The sequence below is a fragment of the Saccoglossus kowalevskii genome, chromosome 5, assembly GCF_978046115.1.
Source record: "Saccoglossus kowalevskii chromosome 5, keSacKowa6.1, whole genome shotgun sequence".
NCBI lineage: Eukaryota > Metazoa > Hemichordata > Enteropneusta > Harrimaniidae > Saccoglossus > Saccoglossus kowalevskii.
Window position 1 is genome coordinate 42,068,625 of NC_140645.1, and position 19,563 is coordinate 42,088,187.

At 36.6% G+C, this 19,563-nt stretch overlaps 2 protein-coding genes across 3 annotated transcripts; both read right to left on the minus strand.

Annotated features, from left to right (window-relative positions):
- Nucleotides 1-270: 270 nt before the first annotated feature.
- On the minus strand, nt 271-7,626 carry LOC100366931 (venom allergen 5.02-like). Its single transcript, XM_002738833.2, has 9 exons — nt 7,533-7,626; nt 5,459-5,477; nt 4,877-5,023; nt 3,992-4,036; nt 3,678-3,824; nt 2,661-2,823; nt 1,993-2,102; nt 1,085-1,162; nt 271-787 (listed from the first exon to the last, which is right to left on the minus strand). Exons 1-9 carry the CDS (start codon nt 7,602-7,604, stop codon nt 627-629), a joined length of 942 nt encoding a protein of 313 aa, XP_002738879.1. The 5' UTR covers nt 7,605-7,626; the 3' UTR covers nt 271-626.
- A 3,935-nt stretch (nt 7,627-11,561) lies between these two features.
- On the minus strand, nt 11,562-17,713 carry LOC100366773 (uncharacterized). Of its 2 annotated transcripts, XM_085499435.1 has the most exons (7): nt 17,559-17,713; nt 15,983-16,076; nt 13,580-13,747; nt 13,296-13,320; nt 12,838-13,247; nt 12,415-12,492; nt 11,562-12,120 (listed from the first exon to the last, which is right to left on the minus strand). In XM_085499435.1, the coding sequence occupies exons 1-7, from the start codon at nt 17,643-17,645 to the stop codon at nt 11,960-11,962; spliced, it is 1,023 nt and encodes a 340-aa protein (XP_085355561.1). In that variant the 5' UTR covers nt 17,646-17,713; the 3' UTR covers nt 11,562-11,959. The 2 variants fall into 2 exon arrangements, with proteins under 2 accessions (XP_085355561.1, XP_002738878.1); XM_002738832.3 differs by having other exon boundaries at nt 12,838-13,320.
- Between the last annotated feature and the right edge of the window lie 1,850 nt (nt 17,714-19,563).

A 19,563-nucleotide genomic window follows, 5' to 3' on the forward strand; every position in this document is an offset into this window, starting at 1 on the left:
TGCCCATCGCATTTTCACAGATTTTTCATAAAAATCAACAGCCACACGTCTTTGAATTTAATGAGATCTTGGGAATATCATCCTAGTTTCATCCAAGAAACAACTGAACTAAAGCTTCAATCTGACATATAGACAACAGTGACAGTTCAAGATAAGAACTATCGTTACTTCCATAGTGTTCACTCCGTTGTATGTGAGAATGGCAGTGGTAATAGTATGTGATTATTATCAGTGGAGACGATAAACAATAAACACACACACACTTGACAATTTCCGTGAAAACATTTAATAATATATATATATATCCAAAATGTACGCATGATAATACTGACTATCTGACTATTTATGTTTCAATAATCGTGTTGGCTCATAAAATGGTCGTGTTCATTGTACAATTTTGTTTTAAAACTTCGAGGTTTTAAACATTGCAGACAATATTTTAAACTGCAAAATGACAATCAGGTTAATAAATGACATTATAAAAAGTTGTTTCGATTCTCTTACAGTATCACAAGATTTAGTAGTCGAGTATTATGAATAACGAAACAAATACACATGTACTAATATGCAAATCTCAGCTAATCATGCAAAATGTTGGGAAGTTCGATTTTTCTCCACGTGCATAGTTAAATCGGTGACGGGACATTGGGTCCCATGTTGTCCATCCAGTTTCCACGTGGATCGTATTCACATACCATCCAGTATGAAGTAAACATACCGCTGCCGCTCTGGTCGAGACCGCATCCAAGCTTTTTGGATTCTTTCCACACAACCTGAGTGAAATGACCTGTAAATGGATCAATAACAGAGTGTTTAATAGATAAATATGAGTACGACATTTGAGCTTAGAATCAAATAAGCACGCCTATTCAGCAATGACGTTGAAGTAGTGATATTCAGAGAATCACATTTATCTACTGGTGGCACCAAAGTTGATTGTTTAACCATTATTCTCAACATTTTTTATTTCTCTTTTGACATGTTGACGTGTATCTTACACCCTTCAGCGTTCCGTAGCTACGCAATTATTACTTACACTATAGTCAGCTAACTGCACTGACTGATTTATTTTAAGTATATTCACCTGTGGATCCATCAAATCTTGGATTTCCGAAGTCATACATCCCAATCTCATCGTACCACATCTTAACAAATCCATAACCTATTGCGAAGGAACGAAACAAAGAAAAGCAGCATTCATTTAATTGAAAGTGAATGATTTTATGTTCGGTAATCGGCACTTCGACAGTAGTCGGAAACCTTCGGCAGTACGTCAGCGAAACTTCAGAGTCCCGCCACACGTATGAATTACTTCGCGATATTTACACCTTTAGTTAAAGAAGCAATAAGAAAAATATTAAATACGTTTTATTTTGTCGTATCGCCATGCATAAAAACAAAAGAGTATAATTTACGGTAAAATAAAAACGTTGGTTCTGCAGAAAAATAAATGAAACAATGAAACCCGTATAAACGCACCATATACACATGTACGTACTAGTAATGCAAAACGTTCATGCGGTTCATACGGTGCGTACACATGTAATGTGCAGAATCATTTACATACCAATGACAAAATTTCAACAGCCGATACACGTTTATTTCTTTGACATTTTATCCCATGGTTTATACAACTTTCTGTCAATGTCATTTATGTACAAATTTTCTTAGCAATCAACAAAATGATTACGCATTACATCATTCTATTAAATCGTGTACTCTAGTGACGAAGTGATCACGTAATGTAAATAAAATAACACTGCGGATGGCGACCCTGTTGTTATAATCAGTGATCATTGGTCAATAAACATGTTTTGGATAAGTAAGATAAATTCCGCGATGAGCGAAGTCATTGAATATTTCGTGGAGATTATATATTAAACACATAATCCACATAATGAACTAATTTTGGTAACAACGACAAATATCAATTTAGAGATTTTTTATGACGACTATCAGAATAAAGCGCTACATATTTGAATTAGAACATACCAGTTAGTTGGCTTTCTTTTTCCACCTGGTTCATTGCAATGTTTTCTCCGTAGTCGTTGTTGTCAGCGTGGTGGATCATGTTACGTGCTGCGTTGTCACTGGCTACGTAGCTAAGCAACAAAAAACATGGAATATATGCTATAGAATAATATGTCATGGTCTGAGAACATGTATTATTTGTATACATCAATGCACCCCATCAAAAAGTAGTGCGAACATGATTGCATATACGCAAATAATCCACAGCGTGTATGATCCCAGGATAACAAACTTTTATTTTAGTATGGTGGTATATTTACCATGGTGCAAAGTACAGCCAAAAATTTAGAGTAAAACATGCGCGCTTTGAAAGGGGGATTCACTGAAGTGGAATGTTTCACCATACATAATCTATAAATGGCTTGTCTTGTAAAATATATATATATATATATATATCATTGTCATTCATCAACATCAGCGAATTATATGCTCCAAACAATACTTATGAAACGCCCATTAATTGTGTTGTCCATCCGGTCAATGATTTATATAGCTCTCAAAGATCAGTTCTCAAAACAAATGATATTTATCATGAAAATCCATCCTATATTTTTTTAGTCGCAAAACATTATAGTTATATCACAAATTGACTATGAATGAATGGTATGAGAAAGTTATCGTATTGCTACCTGGCGAAATCAGCTAGTTTGTTGTCATAGGTCATTGCCGTAACTCCGTGTAAACACCGGAAGTAGTTATGAGCTTCCAGCATCTGATTCATCAATTCCTTGCGGCCACTGTTACCAACTTGTACGGGTTTGGTACAACCATTGGAGTCAGACTCGCCCCAACCTAAAGTAAAACACCACGATAGAGATGATATTTTTCTGGTTGCTCACACATATGGAAATGCATATGTGAAAGAAGCGTCTTCATTTTTTTTCAAAATATATTGGATGGTAGCAGAAAACATTACAATCAATCGAACCAAGGAAAATAGGAGAGGATTTTCAACGCATTTTAAAAAACTTTTCAACGCCGGGGACCGTTTCGTTGAACATTTGCTCACGCACACCGCTGACATGACATATACAGTATTCCATGACAGTAGCAGAGAAGTAAACGACGCAAAGTAAATCCATTTTCTGATTGGACACACTATCACAATATGGATGATTATTGAATTTAGTGACTTGCCTTTGCCCTTTGCCCTCGATTCATAGTTCTATTACAAATGTTTTTGGGGTTACTGCGCTCTCGTAATATGCTATACATATACAAACTTTATTTCACAGATTTCATTCTCAACACAATATCCTATTGTTGGGTACAACTCTACCGATATAAACGTGACGTTGTGTGTTCACTGAAGTCATAGTTTATTTCCCCGGTTGTCATAAATTACAAACATGAATAGTTTTAACGAACCGCATGCTGCTGAGCGTGTTATGTAATGTCACGGTGTCCAGCAGTGTCTCATGCTTATTGCAAATGCCACATATGAATCATTACAACAAACAAGCTCTCATTTTATTTTCACTTGTGTTTCATTGAAAATTGATATAATTGCTTTCTTAGGAAACACGCAAATAAAGAAACGCACAACGTATTTCTGCAATTGCAATATTCAGTCGATCGATTGCGCTGTATATTTTCACATTTTTGCAGAAAAATCAAGAGAAAGGATAAAAACGAACAATCCCTACCACATCCATTTTCATCACTGTTGTCATCGCATTGTTTAAATCCATCGCAGAGGTTGCTTTCCCGCATACAAATACCACTACCATCAGCACAGCCATATGGAGAGTCTGGGTACCACGAACACATGTCACTGTATGTCGCCTTTGGTCCTGAAATTGACAAATTTTAGTACATACTTTGCCTTTACTTTTTCTATACAGACGAACATGAATTTAATTAATTTAATTAATCGTATCGATAATAATTTTGTGTTGACTATGTAAGTACTTTGCGTTATGAAAACATTCATTACTCAGACATTTCGCTGGAAACTTACCGTCACCACCTCCGCCGCCACCGGAAGGCTTGTTTCCACCACCTCCTGTGAAACAAAAAACGTACAGTGTACCTATGTGATGTTCGTTATCCTGCCACAGTAAATTTAAAGTGTTTGAAGATCCTGATAAATGGTGAACAGAGTGGAATCAGGCAGGAAAATATTGCTGTAGTGTATCATGTATATTCGAACCCCTTTCTCATATAGACGCAACATATACCCTACATTCAATATGATAGTTTCCCTCAATCTGAGATGATAAAATCAAGTTTCCCTCAATCTGAGATGATAAAATCAAGTTCAATGATGATAGAATCAAGTTTCCCTCAATCTGAGATGATAGAATCAAGTTTCCCTCAATCTGAGATGATAAAATCAAGTTTCCCTCAATCTGAGATGATAGAATCAAGTTTCCCTCAATCTGAGAGGATAGAATCAAGTTTCCCTCAATCTGAGATGATAGAATCAAGTTTCCCTCAATCTGAGATGATAGAATCAAGTTTCCCTAAATCTGAGAGGATAGAATCAAGTTTCCCTCAATCTGAGATGATAAAATCAAGTTTCCCTTGATCTGAGAGGATAAAATCAAGTTGGAAATCATTTTTACAATAATCTCATGAATAAATAATGAAGCCATGAAGTAGAAATAACAACAGTTACAACACAGAAAATCGTCCATTATTCCAAATCGCAGTACCCGTTAATGCGCGAAGAGAATTTGCACCAGTCTGCACCCTAGTCATGTTTTATACGTGTTAACTTTATATTAGTATTATTATAAATCATCGTATTGATAATTTGCTAGGATCGAAATGGGTCAATGAATACGTTAAAAATATAAATTAAGATCTTCGAGTTCAACGTACAGTTGGCAGAAAAACTTACCACAGCCTTGTTCGTCACTTCCGTCGTCACAATTCTTTTTTCCGTCACAAACAGATGACCCTTTTATACAGGTACTTAGATCAGCACACGCATGCGTGTATTTCCCAGAATAATTTTCATCGCACCACGAATTGTAACTTGCGGCCCCTGTAGACAGAGTGGAATAGTCCGTCAGTTGATTAATATCATAGTATTTTGAAAAGTAAACAACTAGGAAATAATAACATTCACTCAGAAAAATGCAATTGGTGTTCCATTTGAAATAATGTCAGTGACTGGGGTTCAATATTTGTATAATTATAGAGAACGCCATCAATCAATCCACGTGGCACTAATTGTTATATTAAACGTCAGATGAGCTGACAGTCTTTAGTCATTCACAACATGCCATGTTCGTGTAGTCATCGTCAAAGAACGTCGACACAATGTCGCAATGATTGAAATACCATTAAAAGCTACATCTTTATTGAAGGAAATGAAACACCCAGACAACAAATGAACACTTAAATCAATAATGAGCGACGGGCAAACATCATACGTCGACATGTATGTAGTGTTGTGTTTCAAATGTTGGCTTCTTACCTCGTTTTATTATTCTCGGCTGAAAAAAAACACACACACAAAACGTTATTCTAACGTAATATATCATACGTGACTGTGTTACAGGATATGAACGTCATGTCAAAACGATAGTAGAATCTAAAAATCTATTCAGGATCATTACGTAAAAACATTACACAGACGAGATGACGTAAGAGAATAGAAAACTATTCACATTTGTGAAGTGAAAACATGTCTCGTAGTCTGCTTGCTCAACAAAATCTCTTGGAGCATGTGATCTCATAGAGAACGAGAATGTCGCGAGACTTGTATTGTTCCCCAATAATCATTCTGTCATTCATTCATTCTCCCATTGTCTTTCAGTCTGTCATTGCCTTCACATCTCCCCGGTCTATGTAACCATGGTATTTGTGGCTATAAATTTCTTATCTACTCATGGTCTTGACTGTTATATATCTGACAGTGTGTTCACCTGAGTGCTACTCGGTAAACTTGATATTTTTTGTGGATGTTCAGGATTAACAATTTAATTCAGGAAACAATTACAGAGGGGAATGGTTGGAACAACAGAAGGACAAACAGGAAAACTGTTTATGTTAAAGTGGCTCATGTCTCTAATTAAGATTGTGAGGGCACAGTATTCCCATGAAAGCGGTTAAGAGAGAACAATATGAATACTATACTCAAGTCTTGGAGATACAGAAAATGAAAGTACAATGGAAGTACAACATAGAGTATTTAATAATGCGGCCTTTCACACAGAACGATATATATAGTGCACAATTGGTCACTGGCTTGCTGTGCTATTTGCTCAGAATGCAATAAATACATTAATAGCCGGAGTAAATTCATCAGTACAACTTTTGTAAAATAGGAAAGCATTTAAAAACTAACAATTACATGTGTGACATTCTCTGGGTGGCGAAGACACAAGGAAAACTTATTGGGTGTGTGGGCAGTCTGCAGATGGGGAGCTTGGAAAAAATATTTACATATGCTAAACTACGCGTGTAAGTTTCTACCTTGATAGAACACCAATATTTTATTAGGTTCTAAATATAAACACGTCTGGTGATATGCCTTGGTATATTTTAAATTGTCCACCGTGAGTAATTGCTCAACAAGAATGAAAGTAATTACCATTATGTTACCATATTAAATGTGCAACAAAGGAAATTAACATAATATGAATGGTTATTTGTGACTTTAACTTAGAGAAGAGTGACAAGAAGAAAAACGTTTTCTACAACATGACATGTGTCACGAAATTGATTGGAATATTAAAATTGTGTGAAATGTGTAGGTTCTTTGGCCTATATGACGTTTGAATTTCAGAATGGCAAGATGTTTTAATGGTAGAAGGTAGCGACCACGCAAAATGATTGTTCAGATATCGTGAAGCAAGTTTAGTTATTTTTTGAAAGTCGTATCAACAATACAATTATTAAACTTGAATCGAAATTCAATCAAGTACATATACAGTAGATATATATATATATATATATATATATGATATGAATTTTATTCAGTACAAGGGCCTCAGGTCTATGGTACAATAAATCAAAAATAGAAAAATACATACAGAGGGATTCTATTAAATAATTGTTGAATCTATTAGTCACAACTGGTTAAGTAGATTGACTCTGTGTTGAGAAGCATGGAATACAAATTTCGCAATTTGAAGTACAGATAAGTTGTCAAACTGCATTAAACGAAGAAATTGTTCGTAAGTCTGATATACTATATATATATAGTATATCCGATATTATTGATTGAAATATATTTTAAGTTTGACTTAAAAAATATAAATATCCAGTATAAGTATATATCTAATGATTGAAATGTTTTACTTAAAATAGAAATGCATTTCGCAAATCGTTGCAATAATTTTTGTCCAGGTTTGGTTTGTTTAATATAATCGAATTTCGTTCTTTTATTTGTGTTTCAATAATAAGTACACGTATATTAAACTGCAACAAAATGTACCATACTTTTATAACACGCAAACATAGTGACAGTTACCAACGTAACAGGAAGCGTACATATCTGTTATAAAGAGAAGAAATACTTTGCTAAGCAACAGAAAATCACTTACCGGGCTTGCGTGGACAAAACACAAGTAAACAAGACAAACACAAATGCAGATTTCTTTGCTGCTGGAAGACATATTGAAACTGTTGTGGAGTACAAATCGTGCGGGGAGTATGATATGCTACTCTTATATAAGAACAATCAACCAATCAATTTGCTTCTCCGAATCACGTGACATTACTAATCTTCACGTCACACCGTGACTGCGATGAGAGGGAAGTTACGCATTGCTTGGGACACCAAGTCATCTTGATTTAAGAGGAAATTCCATCTGCCGAAAATAATCTCAAGGGTTCCATTCAATTATAATTACACCGACAAATATGCCTTTCATGAGTTAATTAATTGATAATGACATTATTTTTCTTAAAAGGAAGGTTGATTGAAAAATGCCAGGTGTGTGGTTTATAATTCGAGAGAATAACTGAAGTCAATATACTAAACAATTGTCTCAGTCACATTGGTGTTTAATTAATTTAGACATACTTCACCAAATTACCAATTCCTTATGCATATTTCTACGTAGAGCTTTCATTTCTGGTCGCTGTCGCCGCGGTGTATAATCGACTGTTGGGACGTTAAAGCGCGCGTAATATTTTGTTCGACTTTGCCGACAGCTCGTTGGCTCCTTAAACGATGATGACGTGGTTGATAACGTACTCAGACTAACTAAACCACGTGATCAATCGAAAGCCGGTTTATAGTCATTACTCGTAACCATGTAGTTGTGTTTTTTTTCGTTCTCAATAGCGAAGATATCACCGAAAACAGTGCAGCGTTTCATCATTGTGTTTTGTTTGCACACGAACATGGAACAGTAGAAATATGAAATTTTTGAAGTTTTTAACGAATGTTTAGCTGAAACCGCTTGACCAAATCATAGAATTGTTCCATGTATCAAGGAAGGTGTGAACATAATTTTGATTGAGTTTACGACAGAGACGATTTTTGTACTACTGTCATCAGTGATAAATGTTAAATGTACAGTATGATGTTCGATTTCGTTATATTACCCGGTCGTCATTGTTAATTGACTTCTTGGTTAGTCTGATATATTAAAATACCAATGCAGTATTCAGTTGAGGAGATCAAGTGAATGAAAGAGACAACTAACAAGTGAATGAAATTTGACATTTTGAGTAATCTACATAAACATAACTGACATGACGAAAATAATCAAATACATTCTCACTGCAATCGTTCCGATTTATAGAAACATATATACGATGTACTAATAGGAATACGTATATTTATTGTAGACGTGCAATGTAAACACGTGACCTATCTTCTTTATTTAGTTTATTGCCGATCATAACACTTTATTTTACCCTTTAGAGTCATTACAAGCATAATTCAATAATAATCATCGAGCACGAGCTTCCGATATATTTTTTTATTGAAGTCATTTGCTAAAGGTATATATAATCACAAATGGAATCACTCAAAGGACGCGTCTCAAACCGTACTTAATTAATAAAGTTATTTGATGCTCTCATTCAGTGTGGAATCCGCTACGCCCGCTTCCATCACCTGTTCGCACCTGTTGACCCAAATCGACCTAGTTGAGAACGTACGTAAGAGGACGTTATATTTAAAATACACGCCGCGATAAGTTACATTTATTAGAAATTAAATGTCGTGTAGCCATGTATCGAAAAGCAATGTAATTGAGAAACCAAGAACAGTGTTTCAAATTGTATCATATATCTCTTTCCTTTGGTGATAATTTTGACTTTACGGTTTGTTTGAATTCCACAAAATATACTTCGCTCGTTGCGTACAATATGAAGGCATTCTTAGATTCGCAGCCATTTTATATGTTAACACATTTAATATTTAATATTTTAACTCATCATATTTTAACCTATTTCATATTGTTTACACATTTTACATTTTAACTTCAAGGAAGTATTTTTATTTTCTATACATTGATTAAGAATAATTAATCTTCATGTTTTAGACTACATGTATGCATAAAGTGCATTCATTTTCAAGGAATGCTATGATATTGTCAATCCGTCATCCTGAGGTTGACACGATGATTGACACAATTTATTATCGATGAAATTACGGCAGATGGAAATTGAATTCTTGAAAGGATACTAATAATATATATACAAAAAAGGTGATTGATTTACTTCAGAACACAGGTTAGCCTGTTACATATATTCTATTGCTCAATGTTCATATATTTCGAGGCACTTGTATCGTAAGGGCTCATAGAGTTATAATCAATCCCCATTTGCTACGGTTGATAGTGTGTTTGGGTACTAAAACCTCAAATACCCACCGTATAAATAAATTCAACAGGAAAACAATTCCACAAGATGATAATAAACAAGAAAAACATAATAAAATAAAAACATGACGCGACCATTACCTACCAGTACGTTTAAGGGTGCGAATTACATTAGATTGCAATGATATAACAAGGTTTCAAAAGTATTACCGTGGTAACTATTACTTAATATTCACACTTATTGACAAGACATATTATAAGGAGGTTCGAGTCGAATTGAAGATTATATGTCATGTTTATCGAACGTTATTACAGACTCGTGCCATCAGCATACCAACAATTTAAATGAGGTCATCAAACACGTTTTTAAGATACAAGAGTCGACATTGTCATTTTTCACTGGTTTCCATGGTGGGAATATTTCTTTATATTATGTATCAAAAGTTGTGTATTGTTATTGATACCAGTTCTAATAATGTTAACACATTAAAAAAATGACACATAATTTAGTTTTCAGAGTGATAATTGTTCCATGCGCAATGGGAAGTTCACAGGAATTGTACCAGTAGACATAGGATATGTAATTTGCATAGTCGCCTAGTTGTTTACTTAGTCCGCAGCAGTTATTGCTACGCGTACTACGGCTCGAGCCAGCAAAAATGACCGTGTATACGCGTTCGGCTCGAGCCAAGTTCGGTTCCAATAAATCCTCGGGTTTCAACTCCGATAGGGTTAAGCCCCGACACGGCCCCGACCTTGTATACGCACCGGGGACAAACTATCGGGTCGAATTCACGCCCCCAATCGTCTTGTTTGAGTAACCTCTCATTTCAATTATGGCGGAGACAACCTCATTTGTAATTTCGCGTAATTTCTGGCTTGAGGTACGCGCCCTAATATCTATTTAGCAGAATAAAGTAATACAGCCTTAGATTGATAGCTCAATGGGAAAGAGAAAATGACGTACGAAATTATGGTCCAACAGGTCCAATGGAAATTTAAGAAACTTTTTTTTAAAAACACCGAAGATAACAATTGTAGATTCGGTGACGGTGACGTGTTCCTACTAGGTTTAGGTTGACAACTTTTACACATATTACAACAGTTGAACAATTACAAGATGGTAATTTTGCATGACAATAATCGAATAGGCTGCAACACATTTAGCGTATATTAGCTGTTGCGTTTCTTGTTTATTTTTAACACCAGTACATTGACTCAGAACTGTTTGTTTTACCTCCCAGCTCAACAGCATCGTGCCATGTGAAGAAGCAACAACACAAGCACAACACCAAAATCGTTTTCAGCCATGTTGTTTTCACACTATAATTATTTGACGGCGCTGTTCTGTTCGGCTCTGACCGAACTGAATCGAACTCTGGCAGATCTCGAATCTCGTTCAGCTCCGACCGTGTAAACGCATTGGAGATAATCTCCTGTTAATCGGTGGGAGGAACAGTAATGACATCCCTTATTTTGTATTATATTCCTGGTTGAAAAAGAACCCAATACTATATCATTAAAGTTAATAAATTATAAACTAGTTCCGGTATCCAAAGTATTTTTTTTTCGGAATTCAAAACTATAGATAGCAATTTAGCAAAGTTATAGGGTGCACGGACGTACTACATATATAGTACATCCATGGTTATGTTGAACAATATGTTTTTTCCCCAATAAGATTTATACAATGTGATTGCAATGTATTATGGGTAATCTTGCAACACATCGTAATCTCACAACACATACAAACGAGAGACCACGTGACACGGGAAGCAAATAAATAACAATATAAATGATTTATGGTTGATTTATTTCATAAAACTTCATATCATATAATGCAATAAATGTTTGTGTGACGGAAATGTGTTATTGGGAGCCGCCGTCTTTCGTTCTCCGTCACAGAAATATTTGCTTCACATGGATCGCTAGAGAAAACGCCACCAACGTCTGAATAGGTTTCATTGATAATGACAAGACACAGAATTCACACTACTACAGGGAGCCACCACTGAACAATAAAGTAGTAGTAAATTATGCGCATGCCGTGATACAGTTCTTCAAAGTTCTCGAACGTTGGTGGCGTTTGATTGTACTCTGCAGTCGTATTTCTAAATCTCCTCGGAGTATATGCTTATCGTGGCCACTAGATGGCGTCATTTTCTAGATATCTTATATACTGGTATATCATCTCAGTAGACCAAGTTTCCTACGTTTTCTTCCAGGTTACTTAGCATGCCAGGTGATCTGTATTGACACACGACATAGAACTTGTCGTAGTACTGCTTTGGTTCGATGGCCACGCCGCAGCCAAGTTCCACGCTTTCTTTCCAGACAACCTGGGCAAAATGACCTGAAACAAAACAAGAAAGCGATAAGCAAATACGTTATATACGAGACATGAAAACTGTCGACAATTTAAGTCACCATTGTACAGACTCATTAGCTCTTATTGGTCAATTAACTTGAACCATTTTCGTGTTTCAGTCTTCCGTGGTATTTTTGTCAGAGTACGTCGTCATGTCCGCCATGTTTGTTTATTTATTTTGTGAATATGCATGGACTGGTAACTGAGCATTTTGTGAGCTGAGTGAGCCCACAAGAATATCATGTGACCAAATACGTTTGCAATACTCCTGTAACTCACCATTACTCGGATTTGTCTGTGGAAAGTTGAAATCATAAGAGGCAATTTCAGAGTACCAAGATTCGACTGGATATCTTCCTGTAAAATAATAAAAAGAAACGTTTTAAATAATATGAATAGTATCGCTTGATTTTCTATTTACGGTAACACTGGTTTATCCTTCTTATTCTTAATATAATCTGGTGTGTGTTAATACTACATCCTCGCTTATGTACATGCCGATAGCTACTAGAATGTCGGGGGTATTCGTGTCTCGGAGTGAAAGACATTATGAAAAAAAATAAGACATTTTGGTTCTAAAAGCATTGGTGTCTTTTTACAAACCGTGACTCCAAAAAGAGATCGCGATTTTTACAATCGCGTGCAGCACTTTATTAAGTGAACTATAGTCGTTATCATTTGCGATACATGCGTCATATTTACCATAGAAATCTTCGGTTTTGGGGAACTTCCAGGCATCGCCAACGGTCAGGATATTTTCACCACGATCGGGCGGGTTCTCCCCTCTGTCGCTGTGGAAAGACGACCCCGCAGATTTCAGATTCTCAGCCCATTCTTGTGCAAATTGGTTAAGATCTGACTTCATCGTCATTGAGGGACTGCCATGTAAGCACCGGAAGTAGTCATGGGAATTCAATATCTGCTGTCGAAGCTCATCAAGACCACTGTTTGATTTGACATTGCCTGTTTTATCGCAGCAGTAACCAGGAGCTGAATCACAAAGCTCGTCGTCTGAGCCATCGTTACCATTACTATTACCATTATTCTGTCCCTGTCCAATTCTGCTGTCTCCATTAGTACCATCCGTACTTCCACTTGTCGTTCCACCAGTGTTTCCGCTTCCGGTTCCACCAGTGTTTCCGCTTCCGGTTCCACCAGTATTTCCGCTCTGTACTGGTTGCGCACCTAGAATTAGAGGGAAGAATACACTAATAGAAATGATCCACCATATTGAGCTTTCCACTAATATATATACATGTATTTTTTTTTTATCAAATCATTTTTTAACTCGAAAGAGTTGGCAGATAAGTTGGCTATTTTTAATACATTTTACGGATCAGCTTATATGTATGTTGAGGAAGGGCACAATTTCCTTAAAAAATCACCTAGAGCATCTGCAAATATAGTCATCTTATGTTGTTTTTTCTTTATGCTCGTCACGTACCTTGACATCCACTTTGTGCCAATATCTGAGCAGAGCAGCCAATCTCGTCAGCGCAGTTACCACAGTCATTCCGTCCATCACATTGCGCTGTTAATGGTCCCACACAATGGAGCTCAGAACAGAATATATAGCCAGATGGGCAGGTACCGTCACGGAGGGTGGGAATTGCTGATAATAAAATCAGATAACAATATTACAGTTCTACTAGAAGTTTCGACTATATCAGCTGATACTTCTATATATTGTGTAACTATGTATTCTCTTTTGCCAATCAATCAACCCCCAATCTGTCTATCAGTGTGTTCGTCAATCCATCAATCAATAATCACTCCATTAAATCAGCCACTCGAATGGTTGATCACTTTCGAGTTACACTCAGCGACTAGAATACAACTAAACACCATTTGAGTAAATCAATCAACAAAATAGATATACCCAAATTGGCAAATAAACTACTCGCACATTGTTGTACATATTACGGTATGTGAGCTACCTTATAACAAATGTGTGTGTGAACTACCTTGTACCAAAAGTGTGTGTGAACTACCTTGTACCAACAGTGTGTGTGAGCTACCTTGTGTCAAAAGTGTGTGTGAGCTACCTTGTACCAAAAGTGTGTGTGAACTACCTTGTACCAAAGTGTGTGTGAGCTACCTTGTACCAAATGTGTGTGTGAACTACCTTGTACCAAAAGTGTGTGTGAGCTACCTTGTACCAAATGTGTGTGTGAACTACCTTGTACCAAATGTGTGTATGAGCTACCTTGTACCAAATGTGTGCGTGAACTAACTTGTATCAAATGTGTATGTGAACTACCTTGTACCAAAAGTGTGTGTGAGCTACCTTGTACCAAATGTCTGTGTGAACTACCTTGTACCAAAAGTGTGTGTGAACTACCTTGTACCAAAAGTGTGTGTGAGCTACCTTGTACCAAAAGTGTGTGTGAGCTACCTTGTACCAAATGTGTGTGTGAACTACCTTGTACCAAAAGTGTGTATGAGCTACCTTGTACCAAATGTGTGTGTGAACTACCTTGTACCAAATGTGTGTGTGAACTACCTTGTACCAAAAGTGTGTGTGAGCTACCTTGTACCAAATGTGTATGTGAACTACCTTGTACCAAAAGTGTGTGTGAACTACCTTGTACCAAAAGTGTGTGTGAGCTACCTTGTACCAAATGTGTGTGTGAGCTACCTTGTACCAAATGTGTGTGTGAACTACCTTGTACCAAAAGTGTGTGTGAACTACCTTATACCAAAAGTGTGTGTGAACTACCTTGTACCAAAAGTGTGTGTGAACTACCTTGTACCAAAAGTGTGTGTGAACTACCTTGTACCAAAAGTGTGTTTGAACTACCTTGTACCAAAATGGTGTGCGAACTACCTTGTACCAAAAGTGTGTGTGAACTACCTTGTACTAAAAGTGTGTGTGAACTACCTTGAACCAAAAGTGTGTGAACTACCTTGTACCAAAAGTGTGTGTGAGCTACCTTGTACCAAATGTGTATGTGAACTACCTTGTACCAAAAGTGTGTGAACTACCTTGTACCAAAAGTGTGTGTGAACTACCTTGTACCAAAAGTGTGTGTGAACTACCTTGTACCAAAAGTGTGTGTGAGCTACCTTGTACAAATGTGTGTGTGAACTACATCGTACCAAGTGTGTGTGTGAACTACCTTGTACCAAAAGTATGTGTGAACTACCTTGTACCATTAGTGTGTGTGAACTACCTTGTACCATTAGTGTGTGTGAACTACCTTGTACCAAAAGTGTGTGTGAGCTACCTTGTACCAAACTTGTGTGTGAACTACCTTGTACAAAAAGTGTGTGTGAGCTACCTTGTACCAAATGTGTGTGTGAGCTACTTTTTACCAAAAGTGTGTGTGAACTACCTTGTACCAAAAGTGTGTGTGAACTACCTTGTACCAAAAGTGTGTGTGAACTACCTTGTACCAAATGTGTGTTTGAACTACCTTGTACCAAATGTGTGTGTGAACTACCTTGTACCAAATGTGTGTGAACTACCTTGTACCAAAAGTGTGTGTGAACTACCTTGTACCAAACTTGTGTGTGAACTACCTTGTACCAAAAGTGTGTGTGAGCTACCTTGTACCAAATGTGTGTGTAAACTACCTTGTACCAAATGTGTGTGTAAACTACCTTGTACCAAAAGTGTGTGTGAACTACCTTGTACCAAAAGTGTGAGCTACCTTGTACCAAATGTGTGTGTGAACTACCTTGTACCAAAAGTGTATGTGAACTTGAAATATTAAAATATAGTTGTGTAAAAAGGTATGTTTACACTAATCATAAGTTGACCGACATTGACTTTGGAATACAACAATCCTAGCGCCCTATTTATATGCATAATTATCTACACTTATTAAATATGACGTATACATACTTCTTTTCTTGTTATCAATATTATTTCCATATCGCTTCAATAGAAAGGTGAGAAAGTCTGTTTCCTCTTTTTCTGTCAATTCCTTCAGGTCCTCCTACAACAATCGTAAGCAAACAATAAAATAATCCACTTATTCCCTAAAATTGAATTCACACATTGCAATTCTGTGAGGTACAATCCCTTGACAAAATGTCGCGATTGTGGGGAAAAATAAAGATAATAAAACAATGTGTTGGGAACTATATTTAAAAAATAAATTAAAATGTTTAACGATATATTAGTTACAGTAATTTGTGGCGTGATAATACATAAAATGCGAAAATATTTGTTCTCGCTTGAAAAAACTACTGTGCGTCCACTTTGAACCCACACACATTCGTAAAACTACTGTGCGTCCACCTTGAATCCAAACACATTCGTAAAACTACTGTGCGTCCACTTTGAACCAACACACACATTCGTAAAACTGTATTGATCAACCTCAAAAAGTGACATTAAAAGGCAATTCATCTTCACACAATCAAACGTTTTACTGTTGTTAGTTCGACAATGTGCGATAGCCTTTGAGCTATTCTTTTTATATCTAATTTCATTTCACATATTTTTTTCTCGAATTTTCAAATGACGTAGTTCATTTTCCCATACAAAGCACATTTTGATATTGGCCAAAATTCATGAGTTCTCAAATAAAAAGGTGAAATCTCAATAACAGTACTACAAAATTCCGTATGATAAAACGCGTAGTTTTAGTCTCAAATATAACACTTCTTCACAGACTATGACGAATAAAATTTACAATTCGATCATATAATCTCGCGTTAGTAGCTAATTAACTATCTAGCTGCCCCAGTAGACCGTAGTGGGCCGAGTTCTGACCCTTAAACTAAACAGTGAGACATCCCATTGTTCCCCCGGAGGTGTATTGTAAATGACCATGCTTTTTTGGGTCTAATTGTAAAGATGGACAACGTCAATGAAAAGCCAACACGCTTTACTAATGAATGTCCTCGTACCATAACGATGTGCTATTCAGACGTGCTATTCAGACGTACTATTCAGACACGCCGATCTCTGACCTCGATGCAGCGATGGTGATGAGTACTGCTGTTATGGACTCGGACAAGAATCACGTTCGGGTGTGTGAACACTAGAAACAAAACTAGGCCGGATTGTCAACAACTTCGCCACACCCATGAATTTTGTTTTCATCATCATAATATGCAGTATGATAAAACTAATGTGCGTGTAATGGTTGAGATGTTTCACTATTTATTTAGATATTTAGTTGAGTTTGCGACAGATATACGCCATTCTTTCCTATGGGCTACTTTAAAGGAGCCGGTCACCTGAATGTGTTACTTTGATATGAACGGAAACGCTGCTATTCAATAGTAACCGTGGTTCAATTTCACTTAAGTGAATTTACTAGTATAACAAGAGGAATGTGTGTAGGGCAAAATATGGATGTGTGACGTCACGAAAAAAAAAAGTGTGAGAACGTTTACAAAACTTAGGGCGGCGTTGTTAATGATTGAAACATTATTTGAACTTCTCATTATAATGACATGCCACTTACCTCGTAATTGTTACTTGGTGCACCAACGACCACGTTGACAGCCAAGAAAACAGTGAAAGCGCGGATACACAATGACATTTTCGTCATCTTGTCGAGCTGCGTAACGACGGCGACTCCCGAAACGAAGCTACTGACCTTGATAGGCTTAGTCAGGGCACTTTATAGTAATCGGTGACACCAGTGGGGTGCTATTGTGTTCGGCCATTGTGTATTCATCATGTCTTTACTTGACGTTGTACGATTGAATGCAACGGAGAGAAGAAAATAAACTTCTTTTTATCGGGGAATCATGCTGATTTTATTACATAAATCGTAAAACGTCGGATGCATGATCAGACTTGGTTCTGCCTGTGATTTCCGTACTTATCATACTTTCATAATGTGAATAATTGTGATCACCGGGTTAAATTTTCTGTTCTTATTCTTTTCGTGTGGGTCCTATTAGTGTATACTGCCCTCCACGACGCACTAGGTATTCGTAGGATTGTTCACCGCTAGCGGCGCACTGAATTCGGGAGTCAGGAGTTTAGTGACACGTGCTCTAATTTTAAGCGTTTATATATGATACAAGATTGTCTAGATTGTTTTTTGTACAACTTGATTGCAGAATATAACACTGGAGTTTGGGCCGGCCCATGGGTGCTAGCATGCGATATTGTATTAAGTTAAAACGGAATCTGGTGCAAACTGTTTTTCATGGACACAAGCACAATATACAATATATATAATATACAACAATTTGAGTTTATTTTGTTATTTTATGACTGAGATATGTTGCTTAACTTACAAATCTATAAATGAATATTAGGTTAAATTTCATTTTACTTCAAAATATGAATAACCAATATATAATGGTTCGTCACTAGTAACTACGCATGGAGTGATTGGAACAGCAATGTAGGTCTATTTTTTGAAAATGTAATAATTGTTTTTTGACTCAAATAATTTGTCATTATTGACTATTCAATTAAGATAATATTACTTATTATTGCTCACAACCATTCTAATTATGTTGGCACATGAACATGGCCTAGACCACGGTTACTAAAAAAGATTGAGGACGAAAAATATATATCGACTCATGAAAAAAAAAATGTAACATCCACTGTGACGTCATGGTAATTCAAAAAGCGTTTCACAATAAACACAGGTCCACGTGTGTTTAATGTTCAATTAATTCACACATTCGCTACTCTCTAAAATCCGTATGTATGATGACGTCACGATTACATTTTAGGGTTAAGTACGATAATTACTGAATGAATACGCTGGACTGTACGGCCAGCCCCAGGGTGACACACTGTACGTACATGATGGCAAACCCCATGTAATATGATTGGTTTTTGCCGGAATGAATTTGCAAGTTGACATGATTCCACCAAGAAAATTTCGGAGAACAGTTCGGATACTTGTTGTATCAATATGCACGCTTTCTATTCTCTGTTTGAAGGATATGCTCTACAGTGGTAGCACACGGTAAGTAAAATTGGTGTCCGAGTGTGTCATCTTCTTCACCATTTTGTTCATCCTTGTTCGTAGCTAGTGCTGTTATAATCACTGAATTATTCCTCTAAATATCTGTTTAACACATGACGGTTTGGCACATGAATGATTTGTAGTCGACTGGTGTACTGTTGAATAAGCACTAGTCGGTGACCATCCGCCTTGCACTAGTACAATCTGCCTTCTTCTTCTCGCGGAGTTTCTAATGGCCAAACCTAAATCGAATAAAATACCAAATATATTCATAGCCGTGATGGTGAATGTCACACTATGGCCGTCCAATCACCAAATAGATACAGATACATTGAGTGCAATGATTCGGGCGTGTATTGGAAGATACCAGCGAACTGTAACCCAAAGCATGACAACGCGCAAAAAATCCGGAATTTTCAAGACACAACCTTTTTGTTATTTTTTCTGCTTCTTAAACTAGTAGTACGAATGGTGGCGCTGTTCTGAAAATGGTTGAATATGACTCGTATTCGGTGAGTATAAAATATCA